At 51.1% G+C, this 21,888-nt stretch overlaps 2 protein-coding genes across 4 annotated transcripts in view; one reads left to right on the forward strand and one right to left on the reverse strand.

Moving 5' to 3' along the window:
• On the forward strand, window positions 1–17,814 carry Adck5 (aarF domain containing kinase 5). 3 transcript variants are annotated; one of them, NM_001135798.2, is made up of 15 exons: window positions 1–118; window positions 10,006–10,109; window positions 11,247–11,396; window positions 15,259–15,334; window positions 15,455–15,655; window positions 15,743–15,883; window positions 15,962–16,075; window positions 16,172–16,303; window positions 16,383–16,466; window positions 16,563–16,644; window positions 16,708–16,786; window positions 16,873–16,964; window positions 17,041–17,293; window positions 17,364–17,480; window positions 17,561–17,814. In NM_001135798.2, the coding sequence occupies exons 1-15, from the start codon at window positions 107–109 to the stop codon at window positions 17,670–17,672; spliced, it is 1,749 nt and encodes a 582-aa protein (NP_001129270.1). In that variant the 5' UTR covers window positions 1–106; the 3' UTR covers window positions 17,673–17,814. The 3 variants fall into 3 exon arrangements, with proteins under 3 accessions (NP_001129270.1, XP_038935484.1, XP_038935486.1); XM_039079556.2 differs by lacking the exons at window positions 1–118; window positions 10,006–10,109 and having other exon boundaries at window positions 11,258–11,396; window positions 15,460–15,655; XM_039079558.2 differs by lacking the exons at window positions 1–118; window positions 10,006–10,109; window positions 11,247–11,396; window positions 15,259–15,334; window positions 15,455–15,655 and having other exon boundaries at window positions 15,751–15,883; window positions 15,942–16,075.
• The window catches only part of Cpsf1 (cleavage and polyadenylation specific factor 1), a 10,567-nt gene continuing 6,482 nt past the window's right edge, over window positions 17,804–21,888 (reverse strand). Inside the window, exons 21-37 of the mRNA NM_001401216.1 lie at window positions 21,693–21,867; window positions 21,415–21,621; window positions 21,231–21,320; window positions 20,996–21,139; window positions 20,765–20,917; window positions 19,970–20,086; window positions 19,804–19,894; window positions 19,635–19,719; window positions 19,421–19,562; window positions 19,185–19,337; window positions 18,928–19,104; window positions 18,788–18,854; window positions 18,662–18,709; window positions 18,427–18,582; window positions 18,231–18,360; window positions 18,010–18,148; window positions 17,804–17,932 (exon numbers count right to left, since the gene is read on the reverse strand). Of these exons, the coding sequence (NP_001388145.1) occupies window positions 17,885–17,932; window positions 18,010–18,148; window positions 18,231–18,360; window positions 18,427–18,582; window positions 18,662–18,709; window positions 18,788–18,854; window positions 18,928–19,104; window positions 19,185–19,337; window positions 19,421–19,562; window positions 19,635–19,719; window positions 19,804–19,894; window positions 19,970–20,086; window positions 20,765–20,917; window positions 20,996–21,139; window positions 21,231–21,320; window positions 21,415–21,621; window positions 21,693–21,867 (2,122 nt within the window). The 3' untranslated portion in view covers window positions 17,804–17,884. The remainder of the gene's footprint in view (window positions 17,933–18,009; window positions 18,149–18,230; window positions 18,361–18,426; window positions 18,583–18,661; window positions 18,710–18,787; window positions 18,855–18,927; window positions 19,105–19,184; window positions 19,338–19,420; window positions 19,563–19,634; window positions 19,720–19,803; window positions 19,895–19,969; window positions 20,087–20,764; window positions 20,918–20,995; window positions 21,140–21,230; window positions 21,321–21,414; window positions 21,622–21,692; window positions 21,868–21,888) is intronic.

Raw genomic sequence — 21,888 nt, forward strand, 5'->3', positions numbered from 1 at the left:
TGGAGAGTGTGGGCCGGTGCGCAAGCGCATTGCCTATTCTTTCGCGGGGTCGGCTGAGCAGTGGGGACGTCTGCGGCGAAACCGGGAAGAGAGCACTGCCGGGGACATGTGGCGGCCGGTGAGGACCCCGCCCCCACACGCCCTGGACCGGGGCTCTGATTCTGCTTTCCGCATCCCTGCGTCGGGGTCTGTCTCTGTACCCGGAGGTTCTGGACCCAACCCAGGCCCGGGCCCTGCCCATCGACCCCAAAGCTTTGGAAAACTCTCAGATCTCCGGTTCCCCTTTTTTCTCCAGTGCCTTTAGGGAGACTCAGCATCATTTAACCTTAACCTCTCCCTCCTGCCTCTGTCTGTCCTCAGCACATCCCTCGGATCTCCCTGGGAGGCTGCTCTGTACTCTCTACCTGCTTCTGGGAGGGAGACAACCCCATGATACCCGCTGTGTTAGCACGCCCTGGCTCCCATAGCCCCTTGTTCTGGCCTTGGGGGAGTCCTTGCCTATTCCCTGTCCTTGGGGTATGGCCCTTCTTCAGTTGTGTTGTTTTTAAACTTCTCTGAAGTTGTTTTTCTAGTATATCTGGCCTTGTAGGTTTAGATAACGATACCCGAGGAATTGGGTTAACTTTTGGCTTGCAGTGTGCAGCCCTGCTGGAGGTGTGCTTTCTGATGGAGTCTTGTCAGTCTGAGACCGGGAGACACGTGCTGGCCTTTAACACAGCCCTTTACAGTTGCAAAACCTTTCCACATATCCATGTCACTTGTCACTTAAGCCTCCAGACATCCCTGGGGAGTTCATTTTGGTTTGTTTTTCTTTGAAACAGGGTTTCTCTGTGTAACAGCCCAGGCTGTCCTGGAACTAGCTTTGTAGACCAGACTGGCCTCCAACTCAAATCCTTTGCTGGGATCAAAGCCATAGGCCACCACTGCCTGGCTAGAAAGGCAAGGGTTTGTTTTTTGTTTTGTTCTGGCTTCTCCCACCACTCCAAGGTAGGGTTACTCTGTTTTAGCTCTCTCTGTCGTGGAACTCCCTGTAGACCATACTGATTTCAAACTTACAGAAATTTGTCTGCCTCTACCACCTGAGTGCTGGGGTTAAAGCCGTGTCCCGCCACCCTACTGGAAAGGGGAATTTTAACTTCTAGTTAGGAGTTGCTCCACACTACAGTCGAGTCCTTGCAGGTTCCTGGTAACAACATCCACTCCCTCTAGGTCAAATCCCTACTCTGTCACCTACTAACTTTGGGAAGTGTCCTGTGTCTCAATGTCCTGTTGAGATGCCTTGGACTATCTATCCTATTAAAGGTCTAGTCACCTCTTTTAGGGCCCTGTCCTGAGTCTTGGCAGTCTTTCTCTTGGTGCAGGCTGCTGGCCTACATGGACACTGCTCACCTTCCTCTAGCCCTCTGTGTCATGCTTCTCCTTAGAGCATGGTCTTGCTGCTTCATGCAGTCACTGGAGAGAGCTCTGTTTCTTTCTGCAGACAGACTGAGCATGTATGTGTTCTCTGTAAAAAGGAAGAAAACTACCAGGCATGGAGGCAGAGGCAGGAGGATTTCTATGAGTTTAAGGCCAGTCTGGTCTACATATTGAGTCTCAAGCCACATAGTGTCAAAAACAAAACAAAACAGAACAAACCCAGGAGAACTAGGTGCAGTGAGCCTCTGTTTGTCTCTCTGTCTAAACCGAAAGAAGTGAAGGGGGTATACGACAGTTGCAGGTCAGTGTCACCGTAGACCAGTACACCAGGCAGCATTCTCCTGGTGGGAGAAAATGTATGACACCCTCTTTGTTTGCCAGCAGCATGGCGGTTTTGTTCTAGGCGGCTGCAGTCAGCAAAGCTGTGGGCATCACAGGGACCTGGAAAGGAGGGTACTGGTAGACGGAAACTCTGGGAGACGAAGACTCTGGGTTCACCTCAAGAATAAAGTTTGTGTTTTCCCCGTTATAGCATTGCAAGCAGAGCTTGAGCAAACACTATCTTTAGGTTCCTTATCTGAGTCTTCTGCACTTCCCTGCCCCTGTGGCCTTGTTTTAGCCCAGAGGACACTCCTCCTTGACCTTTTCTCCAGCCTTTATTTTTCTCCACAGTCATGGAACTGACTTCCTGTGAGTCAGGAACCAGAGACACTAGACCTGCTCTCATTTGAAATTCGTTCGGGTTTTAGCAAATCTGACCGTAGGCTTGGCCCCCTCTGCCTTTTGGGGCCTCAGATTCTTTCTCATTTGATGGCTATTTCAGAAGACAGCTTAAACGGTTCTGGGTGTCCTATCTCAGAAGGACCCAGGCATTTCCTTGAGCAGGGAAGCTCTGGATTTTTCAGCACAAGGCTTTATCTACTTGATGTCATGCCCAGAGCCAGACTGGCATCTCCTACCTGACTGTGACCTTTTACTGTGGATGAATCCTGGTGGGGGGAGAGCATTAACAGGCGGCTCCTAGAAGAATCTTTGTTCTCCATCCTTTGTGGGGAAGGATAAGAGGCAGCCAGAGCCCTTCCATTGCAGTGCAGATAGGCGAAGGGATGGGCCTGCAAGAGCCGTTTGTACCGTTCCGGCAGTGGGGAAGAAGGCAGCATGCTCCAGCCTCTGTTTCCTGACAGTGGTAGTTGATCACTGGGAGTCAGAGTGTCCTTTATAATAAACACACACGGACCTTTCATGGCATTACGTTCTGAGTGTGTATGTCTAGATGAGGGGTGTGACAGAGGTCCCCTTCCAGGGCATTGTCCCCTCTGCAATATACCTCCAGTATGAGGTGCCATCTAGATTCCTATGTCACCAGGAAACCCAGGGCTCTGCTGACAACTGACTGCTGCTTGCTCAGACAGCACAGGCTTCTTTGCAGACAAGCCTCCTGGTACTGGTCTGAGTCTTTCTGAAGGACTCTTTACCTTTCTGGGTGGACGTTTTTGGTCGCGAAAGTGGGCTCTCTCAGCTTGGAGCTCTGGGCTGACTTAGGGCCCCATCTGCAGGCCCTTCCCACTCAGCCCTGACATAAGGTTGGGCTTCATGCTGGGTTCAGCCTGTGACTCTCTGGGCAGGTTTTTGTGAACACAGAAGGGCCTCAGTGTGTGACGTTTCCCAGCTTCTATCATCTCCTGTTGATGTTTCTAGCCTGTCTTACTCTCTCAGCTTCCGGTCTTTCCCTAGGAGTTTTTGCATCACATCTGTCTGCCTTAGTCATTTCCATGCTTCTGTGTTCTCAGTGGTGATATGCCTGAGTCAGTGGCCCCTTTGAAGTTCTTGGTCGGTCCTCTCTCTCCCTTTGCCCCAGTGAGTGAAAGTCTTTCTGCGTTCTCAGTGTGTGACCTGTCTGCATGTGTTGTAAATGGTCTCAGTTCTCAGAGAAGTAATCCATTTTTTTTTCCTGTTGGAAAGGCAGTGGAAGCTCACACCTTTTAATTCCAGCACGTGGGGAGGCAGAGGCAGGCGGATCTGTGAGTTTGAGGTCAGCCTGGTCCACAGAGGGAGTTCCAAGACAGCCAGAGCTACATAAAGAAAACCCTTTTTGGGGGGGAGGGCTGGGGGAGGGAGGGAAGAGAGAGAGAAAGAGAGAAAGAAAAGGGAAAGAGCAAAGTAGTAGGAGGTTGATACTCAGTAAACAGTTCAATCTGGAAAGTAAACATTGTCATCTGGGTTAGCTGGAGAGAGCAGTGGGCATTGGGCCCAACAGGGAGCTGGCACAGGGACAGAGCCTTGGAGTGCTGTGTGGAGAATCCTTGATCCCACTGTGGCCTTGGTGCTTGCCTACTGAACACTCATAGCGTTGGTATGTTGGGCAATGTTCCGAGGGCTTAATTCACTCTGTAGTTGAACAGTAAGTCATACTTTTTAAGCAAGAATCTGACGTTTATTGAGGAAGATGAACTTGAGTCGATAGCTAAGTACCACAGCCAAGAGCCTATCCAGGGTCACCCAGAGGTCTGCAACAAGCCAGGACCCTGCAGACGTGAGTAGCATCTCCAGCCTTTACTGTCTTGGTCCTTTAAAGCCCCTTCTTCGGTGACAGCCTGCGCTACAGTGAGACCCCATCTCAATAGACAAACAACTGAAAACACACAATTTCCCCAAGTCAGGTCCTAGTAGAGTCTCTGTCTCATGCCAGCTAGGCCAGGCACAGCGCCATCTCTGATTAGTGCCTCTGCATAAAGTAGCCGCTTCATTCGCAGAATGCCGCCTCATACCAGGGATTCTGATATTCTAGAAAAATCTGTAACTTGTTCTCCCCTGTGACACTGGAGATCATGCCGGTCTTGTGCACACTTAGCCCTTTTTTACTTTTACTTTGCAACAGGGGTTTACCTTTGTACACCAGGCTGGCCTGGAAATCACTGTGTAACCCCGACTGGCCCTTGAGCCTTCAATGGTTCTCTTTGCCTTGCCAACTGGTGTTGAGATTACAGGTAATTGTTGTTTTTCTTCAGCATATGAAGTGCATCTGTTCACTGAGTATAGGGACTGTGTCCTCCCGTGTATGGGATCAAAGTAGTTAGCCCCTCCCTGCCAGTTAGCGGCTACCATCTCATTCCTGCATCACTGGGCAGCAGGAGCAGTGATAATAATAACTGGTGTATATGCTTAGCTGTTGGCACCCACTACTTGAATCTACCTATTGTTTTTGGTTATGAGCCCAGCCTTTAACATCTGAGCCATCTCTCCAGTCCCTGCATCTACCCATTATTAATAAGATGACTTCCCACTTGAAATTTTTGTTGTTGTTGTTGCCCTAGATATTTTAATACTTAATTTTTAAAAAATATCTTTTTGAGACACAGGCTCAGTATGTAACTCTCGCTGACCTGAAAATCATGACGTAGACCAGGCTGGCTTTTAACTCACAGAGATTCACCTGCCTCTGTTTCTGGAGTGCTGGGTTAAAGACTTTGAAACTTGTCTTCCCGCGAATACCTCCTGAATACTGGGGTCACACAGTGAGTGACCTTAGCTAAGACAGTCTCGACACACTTCCATATGCACCTCCCATGCAAGGATTCATTCTTCATGTCCCCGTGGTGAGGTTTTGTGCTTGAGAGGCAGTGATGGGCTGGAGAGATGGTTAAGAATGCTTCCTGCTTTTGCAAAGGACCCAGGTTCGGTTCATTCACACTGGATAGCTTACAACTGTCCAGGTCCAGATATTCAATACCCTCTTCTGCCCTCCTCAGGCACTTGCATGTAGTCACAAGGAGCCAATCCCCATAGATGGACACACATACACAAATAAAAATAACAAATCAGGCTGGAGAGATGGCTCAGAGGTTAAGAGCATTGACTATTCTTCCAGAGGTTCTGAGTTCAATTCCCAGCAACCACATGGTGGTTCACAACCATCTCTAATGAGATCTGATGCCTTCTTCTGATGTGTCTGAAGAGAGCAACAATGTACTCATATACATAAAATAAACATTTCTTTAAAAAAAAAAAAAACACACAAATCACTTTCAACAACAAAAAAGAAAGAATTGCTAATGGAGACCAGAGAGAGGGTTCACAACCACCTGTAATTCCAACTCTCAGACATCTGATGCTACAGCCTCTTGTGGGCACCCACAGATAAACTCCTGGCAAATATTCTGTCCTCAGATCCCTGGAGAAAGGGCTAGAGAGATGACTGAGTGGCATAAGAGGTTAAGAGCACTGGCTGCTATTCAAAATGACTTAAGTTCGATTCCTAGCACCTCCATGATAGCTCCTAATTATGCATAACTCGAGTCCCAGGAATCTGATGCCCTCTCTGTCCTCAGTCTTTATGGGTACCAGTCATTTATGTGGTACACACATATATTCAGACAAAACACTCACATGCATAAGATAAATAAGGAAATAAAACTTTTAAGAAACTGGAAGGTGGGGGTTGGGGAGCAGGAGCAGTCATGACTCAGCTGGGGCCTAGGGCCCAGCTCCTCCCCAGTGTCACACTAAAGTGACACACACAGGTACCAGTTAGCAGTTGTTTCTACAACTAGACAATGGAATTTTGACTGAGAGTAGGGTCTGCTTCATAAGAAAAGGAGGTGCCGGGATGGTGGGGATTTAGCTTAGTGGTAGAGCGCTTGCCTAGGAAGCGCAAGGCCCTGGGTTCGGTCCCCAGCTCCGGAAAAAAAAAAAGAACCAAAAAAAAAAAAGGAAGGAAGGAAGGAGAGCTGGAAGGAAGAATAGCTAGAGAATCAGGCATCAAGTATGAGATAGAATCTCAGTTGGCAGGTCTTATGTTCTATTGGGGTTCTTGGCACAGTTTCCCTTAACTTCCTCACTGCTGGATAATTCTGGGACCTCTCAGATCCTCCCTAATTGTAGGCACCTCCTTTTCTTTTATTCTTTTTTTTTTTTTTTTTCCTTCTTGGAGCTGGGGACCGAACCCAGGGCCTTGCACTTGCTAGGCAAGCGCTCTACCACTGAGCTAAATCCCCATCCCGGCACCTCCTTTTCTTATGAAGCAGACCCTACTCTCAGTCAAAATTCCATTGTCTAGTTGTAGAAACAACTGCTAACTGGTACCTGTGTGTGTCACTTTAGTGTGACACTGGGGAGGAGCTGGGCCCTAGGCCCCAGCTGAGTCATGACTGCTCCTGCTCTGAACGCTAGGCAGTTACCATTCTTCAGGTCTCCTCTCCTGCACTGCCATTGGTACCGGAGGCAGCTGAAGCCACCTCCTGCCAGGAACAGCCCAGTTGATGGCATCTACAGGTCTCCCAAGTCTCCCATCTGCCCGGGTTGTTCTCTGAGCCCCTTGTTTCCTTAAAATCCAAGGTTCACTGCATCTGGTCCTGCAGAGCTGAGAGTTCAGTCAGAGGGATTTTCTTGGAGAACAGATCCTAGACCTGCCCCATTGACTTCTGTGTCTTTTTCATTATTAGCAAGACAGTGTGCCTCGGCCAGAAAACACCCAGAGCCTGTGGATTTGGTTTAGTGTTTGAGATAATGTTCATGTCTGCCTTGTGGGCTTGGCACACTTTTTTTTTTTTTTTCAGAGCTGGGGACCGAACCCGGGGCCTTGCGCTTGCTAGGCAAGCGCTCTACCGCTGAGCTAAATCCCCAACCCCCACACTGTACTCTGAATACTAAACCAACCCTGAATTCCTAGAAAATTTCACTGTTAAAGGTCAGGAACAAGGTGTAATGGCCAATAGTCCTAGTTACTCATAAGCCCAGCCAGGAGGAAGGACTTCCTGAGCCCAGCGGTTTGAGGCTAGCAACAATACAGTGAGACCCCACTTTAAGAGAGGCCTAGGAGCCATGCGCAGTAGTGCTTTTCTAGGTAGATCTGCTCCAGGCCTCCGTGAACGTCTCTCAGGTCACATGTGTGCTCCGCGCCTGTAGTTCTCCAGATGGGGGCCCTGTTCTGCCTCTGCGTTCTCAGTGGGTTTAATTAGAATTATTTTTTTAAGATTTATTTATTGTGTGTATGTGGGTACACTGTTGCTTCAGACACACCAGAAGAGGGCATCGGATCCCATTACAGATGGTTGTGAGCCACCATGTGGTTGCTGGGAATTGAACTCAGGACCTCTGGAAGAGCAGCCAGTGCTCTTAACCACTGAGCCATCTCTCCTGCCCTATTTTTAATATTTTATTGCCAGCTGTGCTAATATATACCTTTTAAAAAAGATTATTATTATTATTATCATTATTATCATCATTATTTTTTTTTTGGTTCTTTTTTTTTTTTTCAGAGCTGGGGACCGAACCCAGGGCCTTGCGCTTCCTAGGTAAGCGCTCTACCACTGAGCTAAATCCCCAGCCCCTATTATCATCATTATTAACTACTATGTGAGAGTGTTTATGTGTTTGCATGTGGGTGTGTGCACATGTGTCTAGCCCTCAGACACTAGAGGCTTGGGATCCCCTAGAGCTGGAGGTACAACAGTTGTGAGTGACCCAGTGGGTGCTGGGAACTAAACTCTGGTCCTGTGGAAGAGCAGGAAGTACTCTAAACTACTGGGCCATTTCTAGCTTCATGCACCCCTTTAATCCCAGCATTAGGAAAACAGTGAGTTTGAGGCCAGCCTGGTTTATGTATTGAGTTCTGGGCCAGCCCAGCTACATAATGTACTCCTACCTTGAGTAATAATGGTGATAAGGGCATTTTAGTAGTATATACTAATTATACATAGCAATGAGTTTCTTTTTAAACTTAGCCGATTGTCGGGCGTGGCGGCACACACTTTAATCTCAGTACTTAGCAGGCAGAGGCAGGCAGATCTCTGTGAGTTCAAGTCCAGCCTGGTCTACAAAGTGAGTCCCAGGATAGCCAGGACTACACAGAGAAAAGAAAAAGAAAAGAAAAAGTTTTAAAAATGTTTATTTTATGCGTAAGGTGTTCTGTCTGCATAGCTGTGTACTCCATGCGTGCCTGGTTCTTGTGGAGTCCAGAAGAGGGCAGCAGACTCCAGTTTTAGTTGTGAACTGGGATAGTTGTGGGTGCTGGGATTCAAACCGGGTCCTGTGGATAAGTCGTGTTCTTCAGCACTGAACCTTCTCTCCAGACCCCACCCTGTTTTCTTTTCTTTTGTTTTGAAGCAGGGTCTCATTGTATAGCCCTGGGCCTTAAACTTGTTCTGTAGACCAATTGGCTTCTAAGTCAGAAAGAGATCTACCTGCCTCTCCTCTTCTGGTGTTAGGGTTAAAGGCATGTGCCACCATGGCCAGCCCATAATAACCAGTTTCACTCTAACACTTTGATACATGTATCTAATGCATTGTAACATTTTAACTGTATCCCGGCAGTTGTTCTCTGCTCTCCTCTTCCCACTCTAGTGATTCTCTTCTTCTTCCCAACTAGTGCATTTTCTATTTCAAGTCTTGTGTGTGACCGCCTCTGTGTGTGTGTGTGTGTGTGTACACAATTGCACACACGCATGCTCATGTGCACATGTGTGCGCATGCGTGTGTGTATTCGTGGGTATGCACGTATGTGTGCAAGCATGCATGTGGGTGTGCACGTACATGTGTGTGCGCGCGTGTGTGTTTGTACCAGTGAATTTCATTATAGTCAGGAGCATGGGTCACTGCTTCCCAGAAGCACAGGCCCTTATGGTTCACTGCCCAGTCACTCCTTCTTTATAACAGGCTATTTTGATAGGTTCAGTCTTACACAAGTCTATGCAGGTAATTACAGCTACCATGTGTTCAAGAGTGCAGTAGCCATGTCAGGCCCAGAGAAGAATTCTACCCCATCCTTGGGCTCTCACACCTCTCCTGCGGTGTTCCCATGCTTTGAAAGGGGAGGGCTGATTATAGCTGTCCTGCTTATAGCTGAGACAGTCACTTACATATTCTTGGCACTGTGACCAGTTATGACTGTCTGCAGTTATTGTCACCATTGCCAAAGGAAGCTGACCGATGGTGGTGGTAGCGCTAATCTATGCATGTGTGTGTGTGTGTGTGTGTGTGTGTGTGTGTGTGTTGGCAGACAGTTAATTTGATGGGCAGATCATGTTCATTTAGCAAAACAGCAGCTGACACTTCCTCGTTGGATCTGTGGTTCCCCAGCTGTGGCTTTGGCCCAGATTTCCAGTGTCAGCTCTCCTTGAACCTTTTGCTTTCAGAACAAGGTCCAACGTATGTTGGCACTCTGTAAGATGACCCTCTTAGAATTGGCAAGTGGGCATTTGCTGACACTTCTCCCCTGGTGTGGCCAGTTGCTATGGTCACTGGTTAGTGGTGTCAGCACCAAGAAATAGTAAGTGCCAGGTAAAGGGTGCCACCACATATGCAATTTTGGCACTTACCACAGACAAGCCAGGTTAGGATACATTTTCTTCCCTCAGAGAGGAGGCATTTTCCGGAATGTCTGTCCTTTCCTGTCTTAGGTTTCTTATCCTGTAGGCAGCCTGTGCCTTCATTGCTAAGGCTGGTATCTAGCCAGCTTCCTATCTGGAGCCCTGGGAGCACAGACAGCCCTCACTGAGGGAGAGTTCGCTCCGGGCCTCTGTAGGTGCCAGACACTGCCAGAGCATGGGCTGTGTCCCATGTCCCAAGCCTTGCTTTCTTCCTTCTTCACAGATGCGACTGTGCCACTTCCACTCTACTCTGCTGCAGAGCAGGCAGAAGCCCTGGCCGTGCCCTGCCATATTCTTCAGGAGAAACTTCAAGAGCCCACTGGCAAGGTAATGGGACCCCCACAGCCAGAGGCAGGCATCCTTCCCAGGTAGGAAGATGACTGTGGGATCACAAAGATGGAGAGGCCCACACCAGATTTTTTTCTTTGCTGAGTTTGTATCTTCCTGAGGTGTCTTGAACCTGAGACCACAGAGTTCCTAACCTGTGACTGCAGAGACAGGGGCTTCCGATAAGAACTTGGTGATGAGCAGACATTGGCAGACTGGGAGGACTACAAATGGAGGTGCCCACTCTGTCAAAGGGACAGGGCTCATTTACAGACAGAGAGCGGAAGTGTCTCACTGGGGCATTAGTAAGGGGTGAGAGTGGCCGGAAGAGACATGGAGCTGCATGGCTCTGTGAGCAAGGGGAGGCCCTTTTCATGTCCCGTGACAGAGACAGAAGGCTGTGAACATGGTCAACGCTCCTGCCAATACTGTATGCAGCCTATGTGGATGTTGGGCAATAGGGAACCCTATTCTTTTTTTTTCTCTCTCTCTTTTTTTTTTCTTTTTTCTTTTTTTCAGAGCTGGGGACCGAACCCAGGGCCTTGCGGTTGCTAGGCAAGCGCTCTACCACTGAGCTAAATCCCCAACCCCGCCTTTTTTTTTTAAGATTTATTTATTTAATATATGTGAGGACACTGTTGCTGTCTTCAGACACACAGAAGAGGGCATCGGATCCCAATACCAATGGTTGTGAATCACCATGTGGTTGCTGGGAATTGAACTCAGGACCTCTGGAAGAGCAGTCAGTGACCTTAACCACTGAGCCATCTCTCCAGCCCATGGAACCCAATTCTGTTCCTTGTTTTGCACACTTGTTTAGTTTGGTTTGTGTTGGCCACCAGGTTTCACTTTCTGTCACTCAGGATCTCTCACAACATCAGGGGATAAAGATGGTGGTCCAGGCTGTAGACTGCAGACCTCTACTGATCTATCTTCACATCAGTGGCCAGGGCCAGGGTTCAAGACCTGCTCCTCCGGCATCTGTGCTGTGTGTGGTCTAGTGAAAGGGCTTTGAATGTGGCGGGTGTCCTCAGGTGTTCACGTGGTCCTATAGACAGGACTTAGAATTGGTTCTGCAATGGCAGGAAAGAGGGAAACTTCCTCAGCTTCCTCCACCCTCTGCCCATGTTTCCACAGGACCTCAAGGACCAGGCTGCTGTGGAGGAGGACATTCTCTGCCACTGTGGTGGGCACGCCCTTCCTCTTTGGAGCCCATTATTTCATGGCAGAGTCATCGGAGAGGAGGAAGCTGCGACTGGCAGTAGATGGCATTGGGCGCTTTGGCAGGTCGGAGGGCGAGGCCAGCCCTGCTATAGGTTGGGTGGGATGGCCTTCCCCATATCCCTGTCCTCAAGGGTTGCATGTAGGCAGGTCAGGGGACAATGCTAAGAGTTCCCCAAAACTTGTACTAACTAAACCTTCAACAGACTTTACCAGATCAGCCATGGCCTTAAAGGCAAGGGCACCAGCCATGGACATAGAGAAGCTGCCCTTACCTTCCATCCAGAGAGACATGGTGTCCCAGTCATGGAGCTTGGAAACTGCCACCTCACTCCTAGCACAGTGGGGAAGGGTTTCTGCAACGTTCCTTCCTCTCCCAGTGTGGGAATTCCTCTAGCTGATAGCCCAGCCTCACTGGGTCTTGTTAATGAGAAAAGCCTCATTAACATTAATATTCTCTTAACTTGGTTAACAAGAGAAGCCTTAACCTTAATGTCTTTGACCTGGTGGAGGTCAGGGTCTCATGGTGCAGGGTGACATCTTGCTCTGAACACTGCTGCCTCCCTGAGCAGGATCCACCTTCTCAGGAAAGGTTTAGGTCCCTGAGTCCTTAGGCATGTGATAAGAAACATCACTGAGATGCAGTCCAATTATTCCACGGGCACGTCTGTGGTTCGATACCTCTTTCCAATCTTGAAGCTGTCCACACCTTTCCTTCTGGTTGGTTTTGCCTAGAGCTTTGAGGCATCCCCATTGACAGGCTAACAAGGTCTCCTGTGCACTGTAGGCCCTGAGTTCTCCCAGGCCCGGAGTTGCTGAGAACGGAACCTAATGTCCTTACTCTAATTGTGCTGCCTGCTGCACTGTGTAGGGACCTTGCAGATTCAGCTTCTCCTGTGCATCCCACTCTGACCCGTGAGAAATAGGCTTCGCAGTTCACTGTTAGGGGCCAACGGGCCTTGGCCAGGCACTGAGGGCACGTTCAAACATTGGTTCTCCTGGAACTCCAGGTTCTGTTTTTTATTTGGAAGAGTTTATAGGGACCAGGCCAGGAAGACGTGAGAAGCATCTTTAGCTGGGTACAGGGCCCCACAAAACACAGAACAGCAGTCGGGAGGAGCCTAAGGGAAGAGTGAGCTGGGGAATAACTCAGGCCAGCTCACCATGAACAAAGAAAGGCTAGAAGCATACTGATGTATAAGACAGAGGGGCGGAGGTCAGAGGAACAACAGGGTTGAAGGTTGGAGGTACCCAGCTCTCCGACTGCCTGGGGCAGGAATTTTCTCTGTTGTAAAGCCCTTTTTTGGCTTTAGGACAAGGTTTTACTATGTAGTCCTGGCAGGCCTAGAACTTAAGTACATTAGGCTGGCCTCACATTTACAGATTCTTCTGCCTCTGGCCTCCTAGGTGCTGGGATAAAAGACATATGCCTCTACACCTAGTTTTCATTAAACATCTGAGATGGCATTGTTAAATTGTTTACAGACCTTGTGGTCCTTCTATTTCAGTTTCCTAAGTGCTGGGGATTTGAGGTGTGCAGTTAACAGGCCCTACTTCCTTTTCTGTTGTGCAGTTATTTCAAGGATCCAGAAGTGGCTGAGGGTGGTGGTGCACACCTCTAACCCCAGCACTTATGAGGCAGAGCAATCGGATCTTTTGTGGTTGACACCAACCTGGTCTACATAGTGAGCTTCGGACTAACCAGTGCTGTACAGTAAAACTCAGTGCTCCGTTAGTCCACTCCTGTGTCGTAAAGCATACTTCATGTAAACAAGAATAGACTTTATATAACTATAGTTACCAGGAATAGGGGTATATTCTAGCATTTAGGAGTCAGAGAGATTATGAATCCCCAGCCCCCCCCCCTTTTTCCCCTCTGGCTGGTCTTGAACTCACAGAGATCTCTTTGCCTCTCCCTTCCTTGTGGTCCCAGGGCCAAAGGCAGGGAGGGGCCCCTTGATCAGCTGTCTGCTGGGTAAATAAAGGTTTGTCAGAGGATACTGTGCCTGGACCATGTTCACTGCCGAGGGACCACTGGAATTGTGGGGCCAAAGGTTGGAATAGTTATTGTCCTGCCTCCTTTGGGATGGGTTTGCACAGTATGTCCTCCAGTCAAGTCTGGCTAAAGTACTTGCTGCTCTTCTGGCTGGAACAACATAGAAGTATATTTTAGATTCTTCTGTGTCCAGCCTAGTGGCACGTAACCTCAGTTTATCTCTTAAATCCAGTAATTGGTGGTGTTGTTTGTGTTGTTGTTTGGTTGTTGTTTTGTTTTCCCTAGACAGGGTTTTTCTGTATCATAACCTGGCTATCCTGTAGACTAGGCTGGCCTTGAACTCACAGACACCCGCCAGGGCGTGTGCCACACACTCCAGCCTTTCTTTTCTGTCACCTCAGTATTTAACAGTGTTTTATGATGTGTCTCGCTGATACATTCTGGATGAATTATTGAATGGTGATTTTTCTACTCCAGTCACTCTTTTCAACATTAACTATTTGGCATCTTCCTGTAATTCCTTTCTACCATTTACAGATTCACTAGTTCATTGACATGAGCTTGGACTCAGACACCTGTTTTATTCCGTGTCACCTGTGTTGTTCGGTTGCAAAGACTGTTCTGCATGTTTTTTGTCGTCCATCCCAAGCTTGATCACCTGTGTCTACACCCAGATGTCACCATTAGCCTTCCCATGACCCTTTGGGGCATTTTTCACTCTTCTGGCATTAGTAAATAGAACATTGTACTCCAGGCTGGTAGTTCTCTGCCCAGCTTCAGAGTCAGCCTCTCTTAGGAGCCGGTGCTTTGCCATGGAGTTGAGAGCTGGGGTTGTGTTGTATCCACACACACCTCATATTGAGCAGCCCTGGAGAGCAGAGACAGGTTCAAGTAGATATTCCCTCTCCCAGTCACCGTCTTGTTTCTTCCCTTTGTGTTTCTGACTGCCCAGCCCTCAGTTGCTGTGGGTGTTACCACTGTTCTTATCTCGAAGTACCAGAAAGCTTTAGGTCTACACTGCCTAAAGAGGGATACTCCAAGTGGGAGCCCAGAACATCCCTGGCTGGTTGGCTCCATCAGTAGCAGCTGCAGTGTCTTCTGTGTTCTGCTGAGTGGGAAGATAAAGTTTGTGGAGTTTCGCAGTTTCTGGGTATGGATTGACTTCTTTCTTGCTTCCAAAGCTAGGGAAGGAAGAGAAATCCCAGAAAGAGAAAGAACCCTTTTACGTCAGGTCAGTGACCTGCCACCTTTTTAGTTACGTGCTTTCCTGTGGTAGCCAGAAGTGGGACCCGACTGAGGTCATCCAGAGGGACTTGGCTGTGTGCCCTCCCACTTGTAAGACCCTCCATCTGGAGTCCTGAGCCTTATCAAGGCTGCTCACTGTAGTCTGTAGTGTGGGATGTCCTCATAGTGGTGCGTAATCCGGCTTCTGTGGCTTATTTTTTTTTTCATTTATTTATTTATTGTGTATGTGTGAAAGTGCACTGTGCTATCCATGTGGAGGTCAGAAGACAAACTGGGGAGTTGATTCACGTGAGTTCTGGAGATTGAATTCTGATCAACGGGATTGGTGGCAATGCCTTTACCGGTTGAGCCATCTCACCAGCCCTTCCCTGGTTCCTAGAGAACGTTCTACTTTTTCCCTTTTGCCAAGTACCTTTCTGGGACCATGATTCTGCCATGCCCGTCACTGCTCCCTCCCCTCTTAACCACTGGCACTCGGTAACCTGTCTGGGCACTTTCAGGATACTGTCACGAGTAGTGGGGTAGTGTCCTGAGCTCACAAGGACCCTGGCTACTAGACTGAACCTCAGCCCAGTCTCACTTTGCACATAGGGGCTGATGGGAGAGGCAAGACTTCGGGCTTAGAAGTCCCACAAGGACCAACCTACTCTTTAACCTGCCTGGTGCTTAAGCTGCTTCTGCCTGTAGGTCTGTGAAGATTGGCTTCTTCATCTCCCTGGACTACTGGTGGTGTACGAATGTTGTCCTTCGAGGAGTGGAAGAGGTTTGTCCTCATATCCTAAGCACATGGTGGGGGGAGGGGAACACTGGAGGTGGTGGGTTCTGGGAGGACCACGGTGTGGCTGGCCGCCTGTCCCCAGCCTCTCCCTATGCCTGTGGTCAGAACAGCCCGAAGTATGTGGAGATCATGTCTGCATGTCACCAGCGTGCGGCTGATGCCCTGGTGGCTGGAGCCATCAGCAATGGGGGCCTCTACGTGAAACTGGGCCAAGGGCTGTGCTCCTTCAACCACCTGCTGCCAACCGAGTACATCCAGACGCTGCGTGTGCTGGAGGACAAAGCCCTTACTCGGGGATTCCGGGAGGTGAGCCCAGCTGATGGGACGGAGGGAAGGGGAAGGGGGGGCTACCTTATCAGTCCTGCAATGACCCCTAGTACACATTCTTGCCAGGTGGATGAGTTGTTCCTTGAAGACTTCCAGGCACTCCCTAGTGAGCTCTTCCAGGAATTTGACTATGAGCCGATGGCTGCTGCAAGCCTGGCTCAGGTGCACCGTGCCAAGCTACAGGATGGCACTGCTGTAGCTGTGAAGGTATCTATGCTGCTGCACATTAGATGGCCCCTGGGTCAGCAGTGACCCCGGGTTTCAGTGTACCCTGGCCTACTGCAGGTCCAGTACATTGACCTACGAGACCGCTTTGATGGGGATGTGCACACCCTGGAACTCCTGCTGCGGCTCGTGGAGCTCATGCACCCCAGCTTCGGCTTCAGCTGGGTCCTACAGGTAGGTGCTGCCCATAGCAGGCGGCGGGGAGTGGCAGCCAGTGGCACATGCTAAACCTGGACCTGACTGATCCGTCTGCCCATATGGAACCTGTAGGACCTGAAGGGGACCTTGGCCCAGGAGCTGGACTTCGAGAATGAGGGCCGGAATTCTGAGCGCTGTGCTCAGGAGCTAAAGCACTTCCACCATGTTGTTATCCCTCGGGTGTACTGGGACAAGTCCAGCAAGGTGGGCTGCGTAGAGCTGTCCCTGAGGGGAGGGCAACACATACCCCGCTGAACTCACTCAGCCTCTTACTCTCTCTCAGCGGGTGCTGACAGCTGACTTCTGTGATGGCTGTAAGGTGAATGACATGGAGGGCATCAAGAGTCAGGGGCTGGCAGTGCAGGATGTGAGTACCATGTACTGGGCAGGACAGCGGGTGCCGGGGCAGGTCAGCGGGTGCCGGGCCATGGTTACTGACGTACATTTCCCGTGTTCTCACTAGGTAGCAACGAAGCTGATCCAGACCTTTGCTGAACAGATATTCCACACTGGCTTCATTCACTCTGACCCCCACCCTGGCAATGGTAGGAAAGACCCCAGGGTGGGATCCCAGAGGGGTGGCTTGAGCTGACATGCTGTGTTCCTAGTTCTGGTGCGGAAAGGTCCAGATGGAAAAGCAGAGCTGGTGCTCCTGGACCATGGGCTCTACCAGTTCCTGGATGAGAAGTAAGCTGGGGCCAGGCATGAGGGGAGCGGGCTGCATTTGGGCTCCTCTCCTGCAGCTTGGAGCTCACAGCAAGGCCTTCCCGCAGGGACCGATCCTCCCTGTGCCAGCTGTGGCGGGCCATCATCCTGAGGGACGATGCTGCAATGAAGACACATGCAGCCGCACTTGGGGTCCAAGGTAGGTGTTTGCCAGGGTGGAACAGGCAGAAGCCTGCCACTGGGCAGCAACCCAGGGACCCCTGCCTTTCCCACAGACTACATGCTCTTCTCTGAGGTGCTCATGCAGCGACCTGTGCGCCTGGGCCAGCTGTGGGGTTCCCACCTGATAAGCCGGGAGGAGGCGGCCTACATGCAAGACATGGCCCGTGAACACTTTGACGGCATAATGGAAGTGCTCAAGTCATTGCCGCGGCCCATGCTGCTAGTGCTGCGAAACATCAACACAGTGCGCGCTATCAACTCCAGCCTGGGCACCCCTGTGGACCGCTACTTCCTCATGGCCAAGAGGTTGGTGCCCCAAGGGGAAGCCAGGAGGTGCTTCAGCAGGTTAGCAGGCTGATGTGTGTATCTGATGCAGTGCTGTCTGGGGCTGGAGCCGCCTGGTGGGTGCAGCGTACCAAGGCATTTACAGCAGCCGCCTCCTGCGCCACATCAAGGTCATCTGGGAGGCACTAAAGTTTGAGGTGATTCTGAGGTGAGTGAACATGGGGATGGACGGTTGGCTGGCCCCGGTCTGCTTCCCGTCAACTGATGACCCTTTAACCTGCCCTCCAGGCTGGAGATCCTAGCCATGCGGTTCACCGCCCTCATGTTGCGTGTTATGGTCCGCCTGGGCTTTGCCCCCAAGGCTGAGGCTGAGGAGGTCTATCAGTACCTGGAGATGTAGTTCCCTGAGCCAGAATGACTGCCAGGGGCGAGCAGTTTCCATCCGGCATGGGCACAGCGCACAGATATCTACAACCCGGGCCTGGAATGGGGGATACACTATGGGGTTCTTAAACATGATGACCACGCTCGTCTGAAAGAAATTGTTTTCTTTGTGTTTTATACAAAACGGGAAGAGGGAGGTATACAACAGCAGGGTGTGGCATCCTAGAGTTAGAAGTGAGCCGTGACGCGGTCTGTCTCCAGCAAGTCGTCCAGGATCTGTGGATGATGGGAGGTAAAGGTGTGGACAGGAAGGGCAGGTGAGGCAGAGGGGCTAGGGTGGGGACGTCACTCACGATGTCAGGTGTGGTGCCTATCTTCTTGGCCAGCTCACTGCGCTCCATGGTGCTGAGGTATAGGTAACGGTTCAGCAGTTCTCCATCGAGGACGTTGCGTACAGCATTCTGCAGGATGCGCCGGTCTACATGCAGCATTCTGGGGGGGGAGGGGGGGGCAGACATGACAGGTCAGAGCACATCTGGAGTCCAGGGAGAGACCAGGGAAGGGGCACACTCACCGGAAGGCTCGGGGGTTGAGGCCAGCGTGGTGGGGTAGCATGGTGGTCAGTGCATTCTGCAGCATCAGCAGTCGTCTGTATGTCTTCTCTTGCATGGGCAGCAGGAGCCCAATGCCACCATCAAGGGTTGCTGAGGAGATGCTGTGTGAGCCAGGCTGGCCCTCCCATCCCTAGACACCCTTGTCCCAGCACTCACCAAACCATGTGATATGCTTGTTTTCCCACATGACCGACTTCTTGCTGGGCCCCTCAGCAGCACCTCGGCATGGGGTCCTCCAGAACGTGTTCACGTGGGCACCCACATGGAAGTCTGCTCGGCGCAGCAGGCGCATGCCCCCAAAACTCTCTTTGGCTGGACACAGGAACTCAGGTCATGGCCAACCCACTGCTTGGTACCCAGCCCGGGAAGAGGTCAGAGAGGGACCACTCACCTTCTGGCAGATACATATACACCATAAGATTGCGGTCTCGGTCAGACACTGATGAACAGAGTCCCAGAGTTAACCTCAGCTACCCACACCCTGCTGGGGTAACCTCCCACGGACCCACATACTTACCCAAGAAGCCCAGCTGGGCATTGTCCACCATGAAGTCCACGCTGTATACCTCCAAAGGCTTGGCATCCTGGGAAGGGGAAGGACAGTGTTAAGGCTGGCCTTGGCCCGGCACCCGCCAGCGTGCTTGGCCCTGTGAGTACCCGGGACACCAGGCTGAGCGTTTTGCTCTCCTCCTGGTAGCGCAGCAGTGAGATGCTCTTCATGACGTCTGCTGCCAGGATGAAGTTCTTGACGCTGATCATCTGGTGGATGTACAGCTGGGTGTCGATGAAGGCCATGCCAGTCAGCTCGCTAGCCCGCAGGCTCCACAGGAAGATCTGCAGGGCAGGAGGTGGTGAGCAGAGGAGCTGCTGCAGACAGAACAGCTGCTGCAGGAGGGAGGGGAGAAATAACGCACTTTTTGGCCAATGGCTGACACCAGGTGGCCATTGCAGTGGCACAGCGCAGTCACGGGCCCTTTCTGTTCCTTCTCATACAGGACTTTGAACTTGTTCTTGGTCAGGGGCTGCCCCGGCTCAGGCACCACTTCAATCACATCCATGATCAGGATCTGGGGAGGCAAGGGAATGTATAAAGATGGCAGATGGTCTACTCAGGGCTCCCAACCCCCCCCCCCCACCCGAAGGCCCTTACCCGCCCACGGCACGTGACCTCCTCCCCCTGCATGAGGCAGGTCCCAGCAGCCACATAGCCCTTTAGGCCTGACACGGTCTCCTCACTGCGCAGTGACACTGTCTTCATGCACGTGACATGCTCCCATTCCTCTAGCTCGATCCTGCATGAAGCCAGGCTGTGTTAGCACTTCCCACCTCCGAGCAGAGAGCAGCCCCTGTAGATCCATCCTTACCTGGCATTGGGGATGGCCTCCCAGCTGACTGGGGAGATGAGCTGGATGGAGAAGGCTTCCTGCTGGGGGTGGATGTATCTGTCATCTGTAGGGACAAAGATAATGAGTCACCTTGTAAACAAAGTGTACAGCCAAGCTCTGCCCAACCATACCCTCAAGTGTCACTTACCTCTCTCAATGGCCTCAAATTCTTTCTCCTCACCAGTCATGCGTGGGATTCTAGTGCAAGGTGTGTTGGTGCTGGTGGCCACAGCATATACCTGTGGTGTTAGAGGGTGTCACATTCCAGAGGCCAGGCTCAGAAGGTGCCTGGGGGATGTAGGAGAAGGACAGACCTTGGATTCCACGTGGTAGGCTACATAGTGGGCTGTGCATCGGAGTGGAATCTTCCTGACCGGCCATGGGGCATCATAGGACAGGTAGGCAGGCAGGACACTGATCCTCAGCTCTCCCTAGGGGTACAGTGGGCAGCAGAGTCAGTTTAGTCTGGGGCTGACAAGGGCAGGGCCAATGAATCTAGGCCTCCCAAAATGTTTTCTGGCGCTGTGAAAATGGGACATCAGGTCTGCCATATTGCCTGGAGAGGGTAAAGCTTCAGTAGCCTGACAGTCTAGGCTCACTTCATGTTGAGGCACAAAAGCACAGGGCACGGGAAGGCCAGGGCCAGAGGACACTTGGAGGCAGCCAGCAAGGAGGACCCCAGGAACTGAACACAACAGTAAGGAGCCAGTATCGCCCACCCAGGCCGCCCTTCAACAACACTTCTGTGTCGTTACTCCTAGGAAGCATCTGCCCTCTCAGGGTCTAATTCTGCTGCCATCTGGGTGGCACAGGTTAAAGACTCAGAGGCATGTGCCTGCCACAGCCATACAGAAGCTTAGTGGCAGAAAAGAGGTAAAGCCAGCTCAGCCTGACTGGAACAAAGTCTGAGGCTACGCTAGAGCAATGAATTCAGGGTGTACCCCAAGTGACACTGACCCTACCAGTCAGTCCTCCAGGCCCCCACTGTCTAGAGTTGGATGTCTTGGCCCCACTGGTCTACAGTGTCTTGGCCCGCTGCTTCCACAGCTGCTCTGGCCCTGGGCGACCGATGTCAGTGGCATAGGAAGGAACGAGATTAAGCCTCCTACCTGTCTGTTGAAGTACAGGAAACCACGGGGGCAGTTCACGTTGTGGAATGGAGCAAAGGAGTCGATGGGGCCATCAATGCCCATGGGGTGCAGACGCAGAGCCCCACGGCCAGTTACCAGGAGCCAGTGAGGTGAGGGTCCACAGATAAAGACCTGGGGACAGGCACTTTTGAGTGCACTTGGAGTTGGGCCCATCCTCAAATCCAGGCCCTCACCAAGCCACCTGCTTACCCCCGAATAGCCATAAATGTCCTCAAAGTAGCGGAAACGTGCCACACGGCCCCGGACTCCAGATCCCTCCTCAGTGCTGCAACCTTCTGCCTTCTTCTTGGATGGCTTTGGCTTCTTTTCACGGAAGTTGATGTTGTGGGGGACCTGTTAGAGATGACAGTAAGTGCTAGGTCTTCCATATGCTGCTGGCCTAGCCTTCTACCCCCATGCCTAAGTAGGGTCTAGCCACTGGCACCTTCTTGAAACGGACTTTAAGGTTTCCCTGGCCAAGCTGAGAGTCATGGGGAAAGGCTTCATAGATAAGCAACTCCTGGTCCACATGTACCTGGGGGATCCAAGCAAAATTGGTAAGGTGGATATGTGGGGGGTCGGAGGGGTGAGGCAAGGCCCTAGGAAGCAGAAGGTAGGAAGGTACTTACCAGCAGGTAGGGCCTGCTCTGCCGGCTTCCCAGAGCAACCAATAACACCTCCTTGACCAAAGGCAGCTCCCCCTGGCGTGTGGCCTCCTCCTTTCGGACTTCACCTTGTGTAGTGGGCTGTCCAAATGAACTATCCACCAGAACCCGCTGTCCCACAGGGAAGTTCTTAACTAGGAATACCAGCCGCCAGTCTGGGAGCTGGTAGATCTACAAAGAGGCAATGGTTAGGAGTGGGAGCAAAGGCAGTAGTAAGCATTGAAAGTGTGTGATATACGTACCTCCATGGTGCCATTCTCCCGCACCAGCAGGCACCAGTGAGTGGGGTCAGCCCTGAAGGGTGCAGGGTCACGATCAGCTGGTGGCTGGTTGCTCCTTCGGGCCTCCTCTTTGCTGGGACTGAAGAGGGAACTGGAGTCCCCATATAGCATCTCTTCCTCATCGTCCACTGTGGGGCTGAGAACCAACAGACATATG

Source organism: Rattus norvegicus, chromosome 7 (genome assembly GCF_036323735.1).
Source record: "Rattus norvegicus strain BN/NHsdMcwi chromosome 7, GRCr8, whole genome shotgun sequence".
NCBI lineage: Eukaryota > Metazoa > Chordata > Mammalia > Rodentia > Muridae > Rattus > Rattus norvegicus.

Coding starts and splice junctions, on each gene's coding strand:
- Adck5 (NM_001135798.2), top strand. Junction 11,397..15,258: donor GGCATTGGGCGCTTTGGCAG/GTCGGAGGGCGA, acceptor TTCTGCCTGTAG/GTCTGTGAAGATTGGCTTCT. Junction 15,335..15,454: donor TCCTTCGAGGAGTGGAAGAG/GTTTGTCCTCAT, acceptor GCCTGTGGTCAG/AACAGCCCGAAGTATGTGGA.